At 40.9% G+C, this 16,528-nt stretch overlaps 1 protein-coding gene across 1 annotated transcript in view; it reads left to right on the top strand.

Annotated features, from left to right (window-relative positions):
* Nucleotides 1-16,528, top strand: part of TOM1L1 (target of myb1 (chicken)-like 1) — a 54,807-nt gene that overhangs the window by 15,927 nt on the left and 22,352 nt on the right. The window contains exons 2-3 of the mRNA XM_010186039.1: nt 9,963-10,071; nt 16,324-16,365. Of these exons, the coding sequence (XP_010184341.1) occupies nt 9,963-10,071; nt 16,324-16,365 (151 nt within the window). The remainder of the gene's footprint in view (nt 1-9,962; nt 10,072-16,323; nt 16,366-16,528) is intronic.

Genomic DNA, 16,528 nt, shown 5'->3' with positions numbered 1-16,528 from the left:
GTCCACAGACAAACCTGGTAACACCTTGGTTCTTTTCACTGGTGGGCTAGAAACTCCAGTTACCCACCAGAGTCTGAGTAGCTAAATAGCAGTTTCTAAAATCACAGCATACCCTTGAAAATTATCTTCAATATTTGAAAATTTTTAAAAGCTACAATGAACAAACAAATGGCACAGCAATGGCATGTTGCTGAATGCTGTTAGGAGTAAGGGCTGGGCATGAGCTGGCTGAGTTTAGAGTGGGACTTTTGCCCTGTCCTGTTACAAGCACTGGCCTGTGTCGGCTGATTTAATCCAAACCAAAAGTTTTCCCTCTGCGAAAAGCTGTACAAAGCTTCAGAGCATACCAAATAGTTCAAATGAAAAATTATTTTAATTGTACTAGCCCCTGCATAGATTGCTCTGAATGCTGGCTATGTGATATAACTATTCTCTTTACATTTAGGCATTTGGGTGGAAAGAGTCTTTGGAGCTGGATATATAATTCAGTTAAACTGTTGGTGGGACGACAGACAAGGTCAATGCTTCCCTCTGTAAATTTCACCAATTCTGGTTGATTGTTTGTCTTTTTCACTTGTCAAAGCATTAGAAAAACACTGCGAAGGGAAAAGATGTGTCCAAATAAAGTTGGATATGAGCTTCTGTACAAGGACATCTTCTGTACCAGTGGAGCGCATCTGATGCTCCGAGAGCTTGGGAGGGCATTTTCAGGTAAGCAACATATTTCTGAAAGGCAATCTGCTGTTTCTTAAAGGATGCTAAGCAATTCTTGGTGTTGAGATTATATTTAGTTTAAAATACTATGACTTTTCCTGATCACCACCATCTAGAAACCAATCATGTAACTTATTTCTGGGCACTCGAAAGGTGTGGTGGTTCCTTCATTGGAGACTACAGGGAAACTTGAACAGAATCCTGCTTAGCCAGTCAGTTTGCATTCCATCTTTTTTTCTTATCTCTGTCTTCATATTAGTTATTCTGGATAAAGAAGTAAAATCTCAAAGTCACTGAATTTTTGGTACTTTCTAAAAGATTTGATGTTCCAGATTCTTTCTTGATCCCGTATAGTTTTATAGCATCTCATTTCTTAGGATACCTCAGGGCATTTTCCAATTCAGTTATGTCACTGCAAGAATATCTTTAGTGAATACAAACCCACTTTTTTCTGCTATTTGCGTAGCCTCAAAGCAGTTGGGTTTTGTACTGTCTGGCTCCTGCCTTTAGATATTCCATACTTACTCTTCAATATCCTCTCTAAAAGACTTTATTGTTCTTTCATGTGGATTAATGAGACTTTAATCAAACACAGTAAAATTTCTATAGCCAATTCATTACAGAATATCAAAGGAATAAAAATAACAGTACAACAGTGCTATTTATATTACAATCCTTTGCAACTCAGTCAGTTCTTATGGCTGCCTTGGCCTGCTGTGAGAGTAGGAAGCAAAGAGGCCATTTGTTACTTTTAGGGGCCTCCTTTCACTCCTGCGTGTTTCAGGTGATGTGCACGCAGCCTCAGGTGTCACTCATGGAGACATGAAGCAACATTTTCAAGTTCATAGTGCGTTACACAACAGCAGGGAGGGCACCAAGGTCACTGGAGCTTGGATGGAAAAGGCTGCAAGGGATTTTCATTTTTGAAATGACCCTGTAGAGAAGACAATGCACACAAACATTAATGTCTTGTCCGTAAGTTCAGGCTTTTCTGCTCAGCAGACATTTGTGATTTGAATATTTGTTTTATGGAACCTCGCGACGTCTGTGCCAGTGCCAGGACCTAGTGCACTGTCAATGCTTCTGGGCTCTGTTTTATAGCATAGATTTACAGCATAGATTAGCTTTTGAGGCTTTTCCTTAGCTCTGACAGCTTTCATTTTATTGTGGGATAGTCAGAGGTTTGTAAATCCAGGGGTGCACTGGAGAATGGAGTTAGGCTTCTGGGGATATTTCTAGCTTATGTATCTTTTATGCAATTGCCTGCAGTTGCAGGGAAGTGACTCAGCGACCTGAAGGATCCTTTCCTGTCACCAAGACAAATGCTTCCGTATTGAATCTATAATGTTCCAATTTCATATAATGAATCACTGCTACTGGTTTGGCATAAAACAATATAAAAATATGCAAAAGGACAAAAGTATAAAATGATATATCAAGTAGAACTTTTACATACCCATTTTCTTTTACTTCCAGGACATTCTGGGCGTTTGCTTGTGTTTTTGCTTCAACATAGATTAATATACATTTAGAAATATTTTGCAGAATAGAAGTTCTAAGATTTCACAAGCTTTATGAAGTAAATAAAGGAAGTTTGAAACATGCATAACTTTGAATGGTGAGATACAGCCCAAGCAAGATTTGGTGCATGGCTCTAGCTAGAGAGAGATGAGATATTTCAAATCTGATATTTTACCCCTCAGATAATTTGTTCTAATGTATCCATTCCTCTGGTGTCAAGTAAGTGAAAGCAGCAAAGGATTATGCGCCCTGTTAGTTAACTTGGTGTTAACTTATGAAAGGGCTTTTTGAACAAACACCGCTCTTGTAATCAGGCCATAAGCTCACGGTTGCTGTCGTTCTGCAGCATTGCAACCCCTTTGGGTGACGTATGTGAGTACACAGCTCAGCCCACGTGTTTTAGCTGTTGCGCAGCTTCAGGAATAAAAAGTAAGGTCAGTCCAGGCAGTAAATTGTCTCATCACAGGGGATTTATTATGTGTGAAAAAATGTTGCAAATATGTCCGTTTCTTATTAGATTCTCTTGCTGATGACATTAGTTTTTAAAAGTCATTTCTAGTGGATCCTCAGGGTCACTAAGACATTAACCTATAAAATTAATGTAAGTTTTGCTTCGCAGAGGAGTTTGGGTAAGCTTGCCAGGGCAGCTGGTAGGCTGGGTTTTCAGGTGTCTGTTGGGAGCAGAGCCCCATTGAGCACTGATGGGATTGAAGTTCCTAAATCACTCTTACACTTCTGAAAGTGCTGCCCTGTAGTCTGTGGGTCTGCTCACACAGCAGCTTACGGCTGTGAGCAAGTGAACTTTAAGTGCTAAAAATTCCACATAATAGCTGCCTTCTCATTTTTTTCCCCTCCTTTTTCAAAGAGACCAGCCTTAAAGCAGTATCCAAGTCAGCAGATTAAAAGGGATTTTTCACAACAGAAACTCTAGTTAGAGGAACTTCCCTGAAAGAAGCTGTTCTGGGAGGAAGCCAAGTTAGCAGTTTTTTATCAATACCATAACAAGGCAGCAGAGGTACTCTAATTATCAGTGCTTAATGAGCAACCCAACCCTATGTCAGGGAAGACAACTGTCCTGAGTCTTGTGCCCATTAAGGATGTAGTTTTTAAAATAATTTTGGGGTTTCTGTCTTTTGACTTTTTGATGCCACTTCCTTCTCACCAAGCCAACCCTGCCATACAGGCACCACCCTCTTTACCTGTTGCAGATTGCAAACAGGAGCCAAACTTCAAGGCACAGATTCCTAGAAATGAAAATCCAGTGTTTCAGCTGTTCTGATTTTTCAGTTAAAAATTCAAAAAATCACCTAAATGATGGAGCCCAGTCCTGGCTGTTGAAATAGGAAGATGATACAGGTGTTTTCATGCAGGTTTTCAGGGAGCTCCTCAAGATGGAGCATTGCTTGCACATTCTGCCCCCCCCCCCGCTGTCTTTGTCTACAGGTGAGTTAGCATTCGTGGTGTCACTCAAAGCGAACTTTTACTGCCCACAACAACCTATTTCTGTAGCAAAGGTCAGATGTGTTATCTATCAGGATGTAGCAGCACAGTGGAATAATGAGTTGCCACAATGAACTGGCCTTTTTACCTTCTGAATGGGCTTCTAAATCAAGCAGAGGGAGCATTGACTGAAAATCATTTGGTCTGTCTACTTGAAAGGTCATAGTTTGAAATACTGCAGGATAATTTCATCCTGGTTTATACAGAGAAGCAGTCTCTAGTACAAAACCCACCACCTACACCAGTTGTTCAGTTCTCCAGCCTTCTTAGGATTTGAGGTGGTAATGGTGAAAAAGAAAGACTATTTGGATCTGTTACAGACCTAAATTAGTCAAGGAAAGATAGAAAACAATAATGGTTTTGCTTTCTTCTTTTTTTTCTTTCTTGCTTTGTGGCAAATGCCACCACAGCTTGCAGTAACTTTCCTTAGAGAAAACACGTGCTTTCTTAAAGTCTAAGTAGAGCTGCCTTGCTTGGCCAGCAGTGGAGCTTACCGCAGCCCAGGTGTGGACAGAACATCTCTCCAGGCCTTGCTTTCACAAGTAGTTTATTTTGTCTTGCTCGATACTCAGTTAATTACACCCATTTCCTTTCAACCTTACTGCCCAGCTCTAAGGCTCTTTACACTCCTCAGTCAAGACAGGGTATTGTCAAGGTAAGGAAAAAATAAACTTCAGTAACTGGTAAATTAAGCTCTTAATAAATACAACTGCTGCTTGGTCTGTTTTGGAAGGGTCTTTGGCCCTTGGCATATGGATAAGCATCTGATGTTAGGATGCTGTCTTTCCTCTAATTCCCATTTTCTTTACAGATAAGCCAAATAGTTCCTTCTTAGTAGCATTTGAAACACAAAATCCTGCTGTTTAACTGAAGAGCATCAGTCTAGATGGGGTTCAATTCTCTACCTGAAATTGGCTTTGCGCTGCTGTGTGATTTACCTTTATGACGTTGTGTCTATATACCCAGCCTTTTCCAGTAGCCATAAAAATATTTAGTTTTACTACTGCAAAACAATGCTATGACTTGCAAAATATGCTGAGCTCCCGGACCTAAGAATCTCACCTGAGTCAACTTGTCCTCCTGACACAAATCCTTCTCTGATGCAAGGCAATTTCACCTCTTCAGTGCTAGTAGCAGAGCTTTTTTGGCTACTGGTTTGAGGCTGCGAAGCAAAATACTAAGAGTAAATGATTACCATAGACCTTTCCATCTTCCCTATCAAAACTGACCAGGCATCTCTGAATTACTCTTTTCTTCACTGAGTACAGAGCAGTGGGTAAGAAAAATCCCAAAACCACATGCACCCCATGAAAATAAAACAGAGCACTCCATGTCTCACACGGTGCTCTCCAGAGGCAGGATGAAAGAAAAAGGAGTAAACCATGTCTGACAGATGTTAATGAAACACAGAGACTCATTTTAATGAAGCGCTGGAAAGTGGCCAGGCTGTTGCAGTTAGGACATGACAAGCCAAACAGAAAAAGGAAAGGACACACCTGATTTTATCTCTTTTCTAAAAAGTATCCTTCTTGGATGTTTGGGAGTGTTTTGTGTGGTTGCCACAGGGCATCTTCATGGATGCAGGAGCAGAAACCCTTACCTCCTGAGAGGCAGAGTGCTCTGACGACTGTACGGTTCTTGGGCACCAGCACAACTCCATTCAGCTCTGCTTGTTAAACCCTCCTTCAGCTACCTGGGGAGCACTTTCAACAGGTCAGTAAGCACCACAAATTCCAAATGGCAGTACATGGACCTGGTTCAAAAAAGGTGGCTGGATTTTTCCCTGTTCTCCCACTGTAATTGCTACTCAAGCAGTTTGGAGTGATGCTGCAGAACAGCTCTTTTCCAGGGATGCCCAAAAAACCTCCCGCCTTTCTCTGAAGAGGTATCAGTTGCTGCCGTGGGCTGCTGTTGCTTGCAGCAATACAAGGCTGTGTCTGGCTGCTCTGAACTACATTTTGTGTCGCATGCAGCCTGCTTGTGTTTTATCTTCCACCACCTAGGGACATGATGATACTTAAAATGTACATTCGAAACAATATTAGGAGGAATAAAATATTAAACTAAATGTAATAAAGGGATAAAGAATATGTGCACAAGGTAAAATGCTAACTTTAAGTGCTAAAAAAAACCCAACCAACCCCCAAACAAACCAAAACAAATGAGTTGAGGGAACCTGTGGACCAGCAATCTTAAGATTTATTCTACATTATTATATTAACTTCAGGATTTAAATTTGGCTTTTGTTCCAAGTTGACTCCTTAAGGAGCTGTGGCTAATTTTCAACATATTTAAAAGTGTACACTGAGCCCTCCCAAAAGAGTAATTTCATTAATTGCTTAGTACTGCTTCTCCTTGGACTTATAATCCTTTTTTAAAATTACAAAGAGTATTCAAGCCAAGACATCTTCCCTACATGCATGCAGCACCATAAAAGATTATGCTCTATGATTCTGCTGCTGCTGTTGACACAGTGGTCCCCTGCAAATTTCATTATGTTTCTGGAAAGGGATCTGTTTATAATAATATTAATGTACACATGATCCCTACAAGCCTTCACTTTAATCTTGGTTAAATAGCCAAGTTATTAAATAGTAATTCCTGGTGCTAGAAAAACATCATCATCCCATGAGACAAAACAGGAACAGGGAATGTTTCAGGCACTGGCATTTTCAAACTAATTTAAGGAGGATTTATCACAATTAGAAAAAGAGATAATGAGGGATATATGCAAATTGTCTGGCTAATAGTGATCCACATTCTTCCACCATCATCAGGCTGAAGAGTAGGTTAGAAGGGCAAACTCCTGCCCTGTCTGCAGACACGGATGTGGCTGCCATGGCACAAGCTAAGCATCTCCAACATCACTTTTCAAAGAATCGGTGTTAGAGCAGCTGTGGGGAGTATTTAATAGGACAAGACAACTGAAATGTTATTGAAAAGAATAAGAGAATTTCTGTGGCTTAAGGCAATACAATTAACCCTGCCTTCCACTCTGGCTTATCTACAGAAGAAATACCTAGGAAAATTTTACTGACTGCACTCATGATTTCTGCAAAGAAAGGTTTGTGAAAATCTGAATGCTGTCTTAAGTCTTCATGATGAAGAAGTGAAGTACCATCTCACAGGCATTCTACATCTCTTGCTAGAGCTGCCCATCTGTCTCTTATTCAACAGATCAGAGCACAGGTACCAAGTTCAATGCCATTAATATTCTACAGGCTCCAATCTCAGCCCTGCCTTCTAAAACTTCTGTTCCTAGTCCCCTTTTAGTTATTATACGGGCTTTACTCCTGTCTATGCTAAGACTGGGTTTTCCCTGTAAAGCTAAAAGTGTGTGTATATGTGGATGGATCAATGGAAGGAAGAAAGAAGAGCAAGCAAACACAGCACACAGGCAAAATAGTAGGGGTTTTGAGCTCTCTCCAGAAGTGGCATTAATATTATGTGAGAATGGCAGCTATGCTTGGCAAAGGCTAAGCTGTAATCCTGATCAATGTTAGGGGGGAAAAACAGACAATTGGGCCACGGAAAGCAAACCATCTGATGGATGTGAGAGAGGTGGATATTTGAGACAGCTAATCCTAGCAGAGAAGGCAACAAAACATATGAAAGGAGTACCATGCATGCCAGTTTCCAGGAAAAAAATCCAAAACATTTTAACAACCACTCTGCAACAGCAGCGAGCTCTAAATAATAGGCAAGCACTGTCAAAGATCTCGTTGACAAGCTCTTCTCTGCAGCAGTACAAACTACACTGCTTTTAGGAAAAAAATAGTAAAAGAAGCTCATTCCAGGTTCTATTACTTTTGGCGAGTGGTAGCTGAAGGTGAGACCTTGCAGAAGACCTCTTCAGAGTCTGGGGATCCATGTGAAACGGTTTTAAGGTCTAATGAAAACCCTGGGTAGATACCTATATATAAGAAAAAAAAGAGAAATCATTAACTTTGGTGTCAGTGTTAGCAGTGGCTTTTGTTCAGTGTTATATTTTGCTGTCTGCTTTTCTTTGGCTCATGGAGAGGAAATACCAGGATCATTAAAATACATTAGCCCAAATTTTGAATGCTTACTTTATCCATTGCCTCCATGTGGCAAATCAAATTTCAGAGCAATCTGAATTAGATTTTGGAGCAAGTAAAAGGGTCAGCCTGAGGGTTTGTAGTCCCATCAATAATGGAGCTTGTGTTCTAATATGAAATTAATTCAGCACATCCTGTTTCACGTGGATAATTCAACACAGCATCTTTCAAATTTGCTGAGACTGAAGGCTAAAGTCTCAGTAAGTCATTTAAAACATTTTTTAAAAATTGAGATGTAGTAATTTTTCAGCTTACCTGACTCACAAGTAGGTTTTGTGCCAAAACCTTGGAACAGAATCACTTCACTCCTTTTTAAGCCCTGTACTATTTAGAGCCTGTACTGATTTAATTGTTTTTTCAAGTGCTGCTATAAATTTTTTGTTGTGACTGATATGCAGGGCAGCAAGAAGCACACTGTGTCTTTGTAGCTTCCAAGTGTGCTTACTACTATAAAAACCAGCTTGATGCAAACTTAATCCCAAACTGCTGATGCAGCCTCTTAGCAGGAAAGCCCTCAGAGGAAGCAATGTGTGTAGAAGAAAAGCAGAGCTGTTTGAAACAAGGAGGTCTGAAATGAAATGAAATGCAATGTTTCCAGTCTTTGTTACAAAATCAGGAGATGATTCCTCTCCATCTTGGATTCTCCAGATGTGTCTGACCTTATTCTTCTCCTGCTGGATATATATTTTTTTTCTCCTGTGCAATCATCTAGAAATGTTTCAGGAAGGTTTTACTTGTGTTTGTAGGATATTGTAGGTTAGATAAAAACTCCATATGTTTCAAATAAATTTAAAACTTGAAACAGTTTGATCTTTCATTACCGTTCTGTATTAACTCTGTTGCTAAATTCTTGTTACTCTAGGGAGGCTGAATTTGCCCTTTTGGTACTTCTGCAGAACAAAACCACGGGTGAAGCAGAAGCAATATTAATCTTCTTATGCCAAAGGGGAAAGAAGCATCTGCCTCTGTGGTCCATCTCTAGGCTAGAACTGGAAGAGCTCCCACTAAACAGAAACCTGTTTAGTGCAGTTGAAACTTGTCACTGTAAGTGGATTTTTGCCAATCTGATCTAAGTCCATCCCTGGTGCCTGGGCAGCTTCTTGCAACTTCAGCTCCTGTTCTGTCCTCTTTTTTAGAGTTCTGTATACCATTATTTTTCTCACCTCAGAAATTTTCAGTACTGCGCTAAATTACATGACTAACAGCCTACAGGCATGGTTTGTTTCTTCAAGTACGCACCAGGAGATGGGAGTCAGAAATAGAAGATCACTCGCTGTGCCACAGGGAAAGCGTGGTAACATGGGTACTGTCACTAGCTCCTTTCAGGTTTGTGGGATTTTTCCCCTCCTCCATCCCGGTCCCATAGCTCTGTAACTGTGTAGCAAATATTAAGAAAAATAGATAACCAATATAGTGCACACATTCTAAAGGAAACACACAGTTATTGAAGTCTGAAATAACTTGGTCTTGACATGAAATTGCACCGGGTGAGCAAATCCAGTTGCTGTTAGCAAGAAAGACTTAATATACTGCAAATCTTGCTTTAAGCAACGCTAACTACTATAACAAGGCTGAAAATCATGTTCAGTCCCATAGATGTTTTCTGCTTTTTGGCTGTTTCAGTTGTTTCCTCATCATCTTCTTCACTCTAGTGTCAAGATAAAGATGCTGATGTCTTGGGTATGTTTACATGGGGCCTGGGAGATCTCTGACCTGCTCTGTTCCACGTACTCAGACCTGCACAGCTCTGCATGAAGGTGCCAGTTCAGGTCCTGAAAGCACCACATAAGCTGCATCTGCACATCATTTGGCATACACTGCTGCCTTCCTTCTCAGTGCAGGCTGTAAATGCAGCGAGGAGCGCTCCAATGCCAAAGCCAAGCTGGCTCTGGAGGAGTACAGATCTCCATGCTGACTGGTTTTTTAGACTGCAGTAGTTGGTTTTGATTCTGAATTTCATGTCTCTCATGAAATAGGGTTGATTTGAAATGTTATGTTTAATTCTAGCATTTTTTTCTGTTTATAAATACAGGGTTTTCTAAATGGAAATTTGTTTTTAAAATTAATTGCTCTGTTTTCAAGCAACATTTAGAGAGAAGTGTTGAGCATTTAATAACTTTTGATTGGTTCTTATTCCTTCAAATCTAGGACCTAAAAATCATCATTATTTCCACAGTACTTAAAGGTCATTTAGGGATCAGAGGTCAATTTGGGGTCAAAGGTTATCCCATGGTCAAAGTTCACATTGGAACCACAGGTAATCCCAGGTCAAGTTTTGAAGGGGGGGGTGTCAAAGGTCACCCTAAAGTCAAAGATCAAATTTGGGTCAAATGTCACTATGGGTCAAATATGAGCTGGGGTCAAGGGTCAGAGGTAATCCCGGGGTCAGGGGTCAATTCAGGGTCAAAGGTCATCCTAGGGATCAAAGGTTATATGTCAATTTGGTGTTGAGGGTCAGTCCAGGGTCAAAGTCAAAGGTCAATTTGGGTCAGAGGTTACTGGGGTCAAAGGTCAACTGGGAGTCAAAGGTTAACTGGGGGTCAAAGGTCATCCTGTGATAAAGGTCAATTTGGGGTCAAGGGTCAAAGGCCCATTTTTATTTAAACAGCCATAATTCACTGGGATTAGCTTTAGGCTTCAGAAATAAAAGAACTGAAAGAAAAGCAAAGGAAAGTGTTTGGTTGGTTGTTTTTTGGGTTTTGGTTTTTTTCCTTCTATTGGAGCAGTCTCAGGATCACAGCCTGCCAGTGCCAAGCACTGCATTTATACCGCTGCACCTATTACCACTGGTGTTTCAGAGCGTGCCAGTAGAATTATTTTCCTTTATTATATCTGTATTCCATTGGCATAGGACTTACCAAAAAACTAGAGCAGTTTTGAAACACTGAGAAATTAGAGATCACTTTCTTGGTGTGTAGGTAAACACACATCTAAATGCAGAAGTCTGCTAACACTATTGCATATTTTCTGCAATGGATTTGAGCAACAGGAACAGCAAGAGTCTAACTGCACTCAAGTGCCCTGTTCACAAGAGAATGGTGCACCATTAACTGAATCAATGCTAAGACTAAGCACTACTTGAAGCTTATTACCATTCAAGTGAGACCAGTTAAAAACCGAGCACCAATTTAGAGCTAGTGACCTTGAGCTGCAAGTGTTGTATTATCAGATGCAGCTGAACAGGGATTTGGTTCAGCTGAGGGGCAGGCACGATCTCACAGTAAAGAAATTATAAGTAACACGCACTGCCTGAGAGGTTCCTCTGCCTTGCTTTCAGCCCTCATTCACCACAAAATCAGAAAACTGATGGTAAATGTACATTTCATCATCCACGGGTGGTTAGAGAATTCCAAATTGAAAGGGCTGAGGTTATTCTTGCCGAGCAGATGAAATGCTAACTGTATTTCGGTGCATTTGTGTATAGCAATGAAAAAACGCAGTTTATCTGGGATGTGAGGGATGACATTGCTTTTCATTAACCTTAAATAATGTTATAAGGCTTTGCTCTATAACTATGTAGTTACAAACCCTGTGACATTTCCTTCCCTAGCAGAAAAACACCAAAACAGAGACAGAGAACCTGTATCCCAATGACCCTCTTTAATAACCGTCTACTGAAAGACTGTTTCCTCAGCTCAACCAAGAGACTGTGTCTACCGTCATGACAGATGAGACTTGCTGAGGCCTTAGATAAAGGCTCCTGTGGAACAGCGTAATTGATGGAGAGCTCAACATTGTGGCACTAGTTTCTTCTTGCTTTCTTTAAAATTTTGACCTTGATAGCTTTTCAGGCCATGCCTGTATTTCCTGTAATGCATTTATTTGATGTGAGCTAACATTTTTCTAAGCTGCTTTGTTAAGTGATTGAAGTTGTTAGCAAAATTATGACATTTGTTGTCCCTTATAAGAGGTGAAAATTTGTCTTTTACTTCATGTTACATAGATGGTCAGTCTGAGTAACAATAATTGTAGAGTAACCAGCTAGTTCCTTCATTTACCGTGGCATCACACAGTTGTTTTAAAACTAACAACATAAGAAATTTGTGGATTTTCTTTGTAAAGGAAAGAGGACTAAACTGAACCCAGCAAAAGCTATAAACCAAATTAAGAACACAGATTTATAAGCTTCCTTACCTTTGAAAACTAGACAGAGCAAAACCTGTTGCTGCTGTTAATTTTATCATGAGAAGTCACCCTGTGCTACAATATACTAAGTGGTACTGTGTGTGCTGCTTACTGTAGAACAGCTAAACATCCACGAGTCATTTGCTTAATCATTTCTGAGTTTTTATGCCAAGCACCTGCCTTTTAATTTGCTGCAACCAACCTGAAACATCTGTCAATTTTTTCCCCATGAATTAATAACTCTGTAATTAAAATCCAGCAGAGAGCTCAGCTGAGACTCCTGGTTAATTAGGACAGGAGATAGCCATGTGAGCGGCATGGCATTACAGCAGTTGGAGAAGGCTTGGATTTGAACCAGGGCTCTGTGGGTGACACGGAGCTACCAGTCCATGATTTAACTATGAAGATATTTGTTCCATTAGCCAGTACATCTATTCATAGGCAGTCAAATATTGCCAAAATTATTTAATCAGGATGCAGTGCCTGAAAACTCTTTTCTTTAAATGCATACTTTTAAGGATATAGTTCTAGTTATTGCTATTCTCCAAATACCAAAAAAAAAAGAAAGAGATGAAACACTACTGAACAGTTTGCACTTTAAGTTTTGCACTTCAAGGGGCAGTGGGAGTGTCACTAAGAGAAAAATTGACCTTCTTGGTAAAGGCCATACCTGCAGCTATTGAGCAAAGGTTGAGGATTTTAGTTTCTTCCTGGATTGCTTTCCACACTGATAATTGCAATGGTGTTCAAATAATCAGGATTGTTACTGGTACTGAAAATACCAGCCTGATTCAGGTTGATTCCTGCAGCTGTTGAAAGGATTCTTATACCACATACTCAATACATAAGGATTAGGGGACTGAGTTCTTGCTTTTTGTTTTGTTTTACAACAGCGGACAGAAATATTTGTTGTTATATCACATTTCAGCACACCTGTAGATGAAACCTGTCAGGCACTTGTCAGTCCTGAAAACTACTGCATCCTTTACCATCTTCTACCTTCTGAGAGCTTTGTGTTGCATATAAAGAGATATTTTTTTAAAAATTTCAAATAACAATAAAGTATTATCATGCTAAAGAGCTGCATCTGAACCACACTGTGTATATGAGGAAACCCAATATGGCTGATGGGGTATTGCCTTCTCGATAAACTGTCCTTCACTTCAGGTAGTTACTGTGTGAGAAACGAGGAGATCTGTTGAACAAGATTGCCCTCTGCAGACTACAGACACCTCCCTCCTTCACTGCGATACTTGTTCCCCGTTATTACACAGGGAAATTAAATATGCTGCTTACATAAAGGAGTTTGGAATTTTTTTTTAAATAGAATAGTAATTACTAAATAGATATTTGGAGACAGCTCTTTATTCTTAGTGAGACAGGGTCTCAAAAATTAATTTAATTTGCCCAAATAGCTCCTGATGAGGTTTGCTGTTATCTGAAGGCAGTGAGCTAATGGAGACAATGCAGAAGGGATTTGATTTAGCCCTCTAGCTGTTTGTTCGAGTTCAGCTACCAGCACAGGCCATACCCAGCATCTGCTCTAATGAGCTACAGTAAGAATCCTGCTGATTAGATCTTTGTTGTACTGGATAACAAGGAGGAATCACACTAAAATAGACTTCTGGTGAGAGTAAATACAGCTCTCGGGAGATGGAGGAGGGAAAGCTTTGCAACTCTTCACCTAATCTCTGCTGAATAATTATCTTTTAAGAATCTCTTTCGTTTTTAAACTAAAAATCATCACCACTTTTTACAATTATCATATAACAAATAGGAGGTGCAAGACAATATCATAAAGCAGTTTTTTGAATATGACAGCTGTTTAAGTATCTCACTCATGTTGTATGTGTATGTGATTCTTTGAAAATAGGACTAAAGACTAAATAAGGTAAAGGTGTGATTTTTAAAAAACTAAATTAATTATATATAACTCTGAAAACCAGCAAAACTAGGTTGAAAAAAATCTCTGCATAGCTATGGCAATTAGGGATTTGATTTAATTTTGTAATTGACATAGCAGCATCAACAAAATCCCTAGTTTAAATAAAATTACATTGACAACCCTGCTTATGCTGGTGTAATACATTAGCTCAAGAGGCAGACATAAACTGAGCCACTAAACAGTTTTGTTTCAAAACATTTTGCAAAGAGAAATTATTTAGCCTCTTCCTGCTTTCTTTTTATAAAACATGGGTGCTTGCAAAGGATGGAAAATGTCCCTCAATAGTAATAATTAAGTGTACTACTATATCTGCAATAACAGTAAGTTCGGAGCCAGTGCAGTACGGGGACTCTTTGACCACCAACTCACACATACCAAGGACTCCAGACCAGGGAAGGCTGAAGACTCAGGCAGGCTTGTTTCAAGCAGAACCCGAAGCACACTAGGAGTTCATATGTCTCCACCTGTAGCTGACTTCAATGAGTAACTTTAAATTCCAATGAAAAAAGGCTTAATCGAATTTTTTCCCCTGAGTAGCTCAATAAAATATGCTTTCTCAAACAAGATCTGACTCACACTGCAGGTTTAACAATGGCTAATATAAACAGGCCCGTATTTCAGTTTTGGTGTTAAAGAGCAAATTAAATAAACACCTAGGTTTACAGGAAGTCTTTCAAAATTCTGCAACCAAGAATAAATAAACGAACTCTTGTTCTGACAGGTGACGTCTGGCTTATAACCAAAGGACAAGACCAACAAAAGTGTGGAAAACTGAGATGTGTTCATTAGAAAGTCACCAAGTTGCACGATAAACTCCACTCCTTTACTATAGAAAGTGCAAGAAAAGGACTCAGCTCCTACATTCATTTTCCATGATCAATTCGCCTAAAAGTTCTTGTAATAACTTGCTTTTTGTAGAGATTCTTATAGGTACAAACCTATGTTCTTCTCCAGCCTTTCTGTTAAAGCCATCCAGTAGATGGGGCCATAGAGTTACACAAAATGCAAAAGAAAGTAAAATGAGTTTACCCTAAGAGCTCTTATAATCAGTGCAAATATAGCTTTGTTAATTCACGAAATCCTAATGTCAGGCAAATAATTTATTTGGTTATATCATGCTCTGACTATATGACTGATTAAGCTGTACTCAAATGCTAGCTAATGTGATTTCATATTTGTTTGATACTGAAATAATTACAACTCTCAGTCAACTAAAATTACAGCTGAGGTTTTAATTTCCATTCATGGCACATGCGTTCCCAAGTACTTTACAGGTCTGAGATGCAGTCAGACTTGTGATGAAGTGACACAATGGAAGTCACTAGTAGTAATTGTAGCAAGAAAGTCCCACACGTGGAAACGTGTATGTGGCGAGAGGTTAGTGGTTCCTACGTAATACAAAGAGTGGCTCTATGAATGTAACTTTCATGCACTGGCTTTTTCCCCTTGATTCTCTGAGATCTGTGCATCTGTTCCTGTTAAATCTGTGGAACAGAGAAGAACATGTGAGAAAACACACGTGAACATTGCAGCAGCAGTGGTCAGTTCTGGTGATCTCAGTGGTGGATACTAAAGTGTGCAGCATGGCATAGCACAAGTTGTCACTTTGTGTCTGCAGTCTTCTTTTAAAATAAATGAATTGTATGTTACCAATTTAACCAGCAAATTGTATTAGGTATCAGTTGCAAAGTGCACATTATATTTTGCTGCATTTGAAAAGCCTGATTTTCCGTGGTCTCATGCCTAAAGTGAAGGTCTTAACACTTATATCATAAAGCCGATCCTTTGAAGTCAGTTCTGCTGTAGTAAGTTCTTCAAAATACCTGAAAAAGACAAAATTACCATCAGTCTTCTGTACCACTGAGCAGATCTGTGAGGGCGAGTGCTGCAAGGCAGGTATTTTTTCCCTTTCCACTAAAGTTAACACGGATTTCCAAGTCACAGGTGCCAACACTCAGGTCCAACCCAGGTGTTTTGAGCTTTGCCTTACGAAATGCCGAGTTTCTGGTGGTTTCAGCTATGAAGTCCCGTTTCGGGAGAGGTCTGAGTGACCCGGGAGTCTGCCATGAGCGGACCTGTCACGCCTTAGCACTGGCCAAGGAGCAGGAAAAGGAGGACGTGGCTATGTGACCCCGTGGGGCTGCTCCTGTCCCCGCGTCAGCATTTACCCCTGCTAGGTGACCGGGGTAGCTCACCTGCCCTACAGAAGCGCTGCGGTCCCGCAGGTGCCGTGGAGAGCCCTGCCCGGTGGGGGCGGCCGGGCCCGCACGTGATCAGCAACGAGGAGCGGCCACGGCACCTGGGGGCGGCTCCGCCCCCGTCCCAGGAAGGGAGCGGCGCGCGGGGCGGGAGAAGAGCGGCCGGATCCGGCGGGACGGGACGGGGTTGCCCCTTAGAGGTTGTGCGATTCTGCTGACAGCGGACATGGCTTTTGGAAAGCGCCGAAGGCCACTTTCGGTCCCGCCGTGGCCAGCCTGGTCGGTGAGTAAGGACAGGGCTCTGTGTTCCGCCCTGCCCCGCAGCCCGCCTGAGGGGAGCTGGGGGGGGCGCCGTTTCCCGCTCTGCCGCACGGACCGTGAGGGGCGCGGCGGGACGATGCCTCCCCGTTCTTCCCGCCCGGCCGCGCTCGGGGTCCCCGGCCGGC

This window comes from Mesitornis unicolor, unplaced genomic scaffold, assembly GCF_000695765.1.
Source record: "Mesitornis unicolor isolate BGI_N332 unplaced genomic scaffold, ASM69576v1 scaffold27966, whole genome shotgun sequence".
Classification (NCBI taxonomy): Eukaryota; Metazoa; Chordata; class Aves; order Mesitornithiformes; family Mesitornithidae; genus Mesitornis; species Mesitornis unicolor.
Note: the sequence above shows the minus strand (reverse complement) of the source record. Positions and strands in the feature narration are given on the sequence as shown.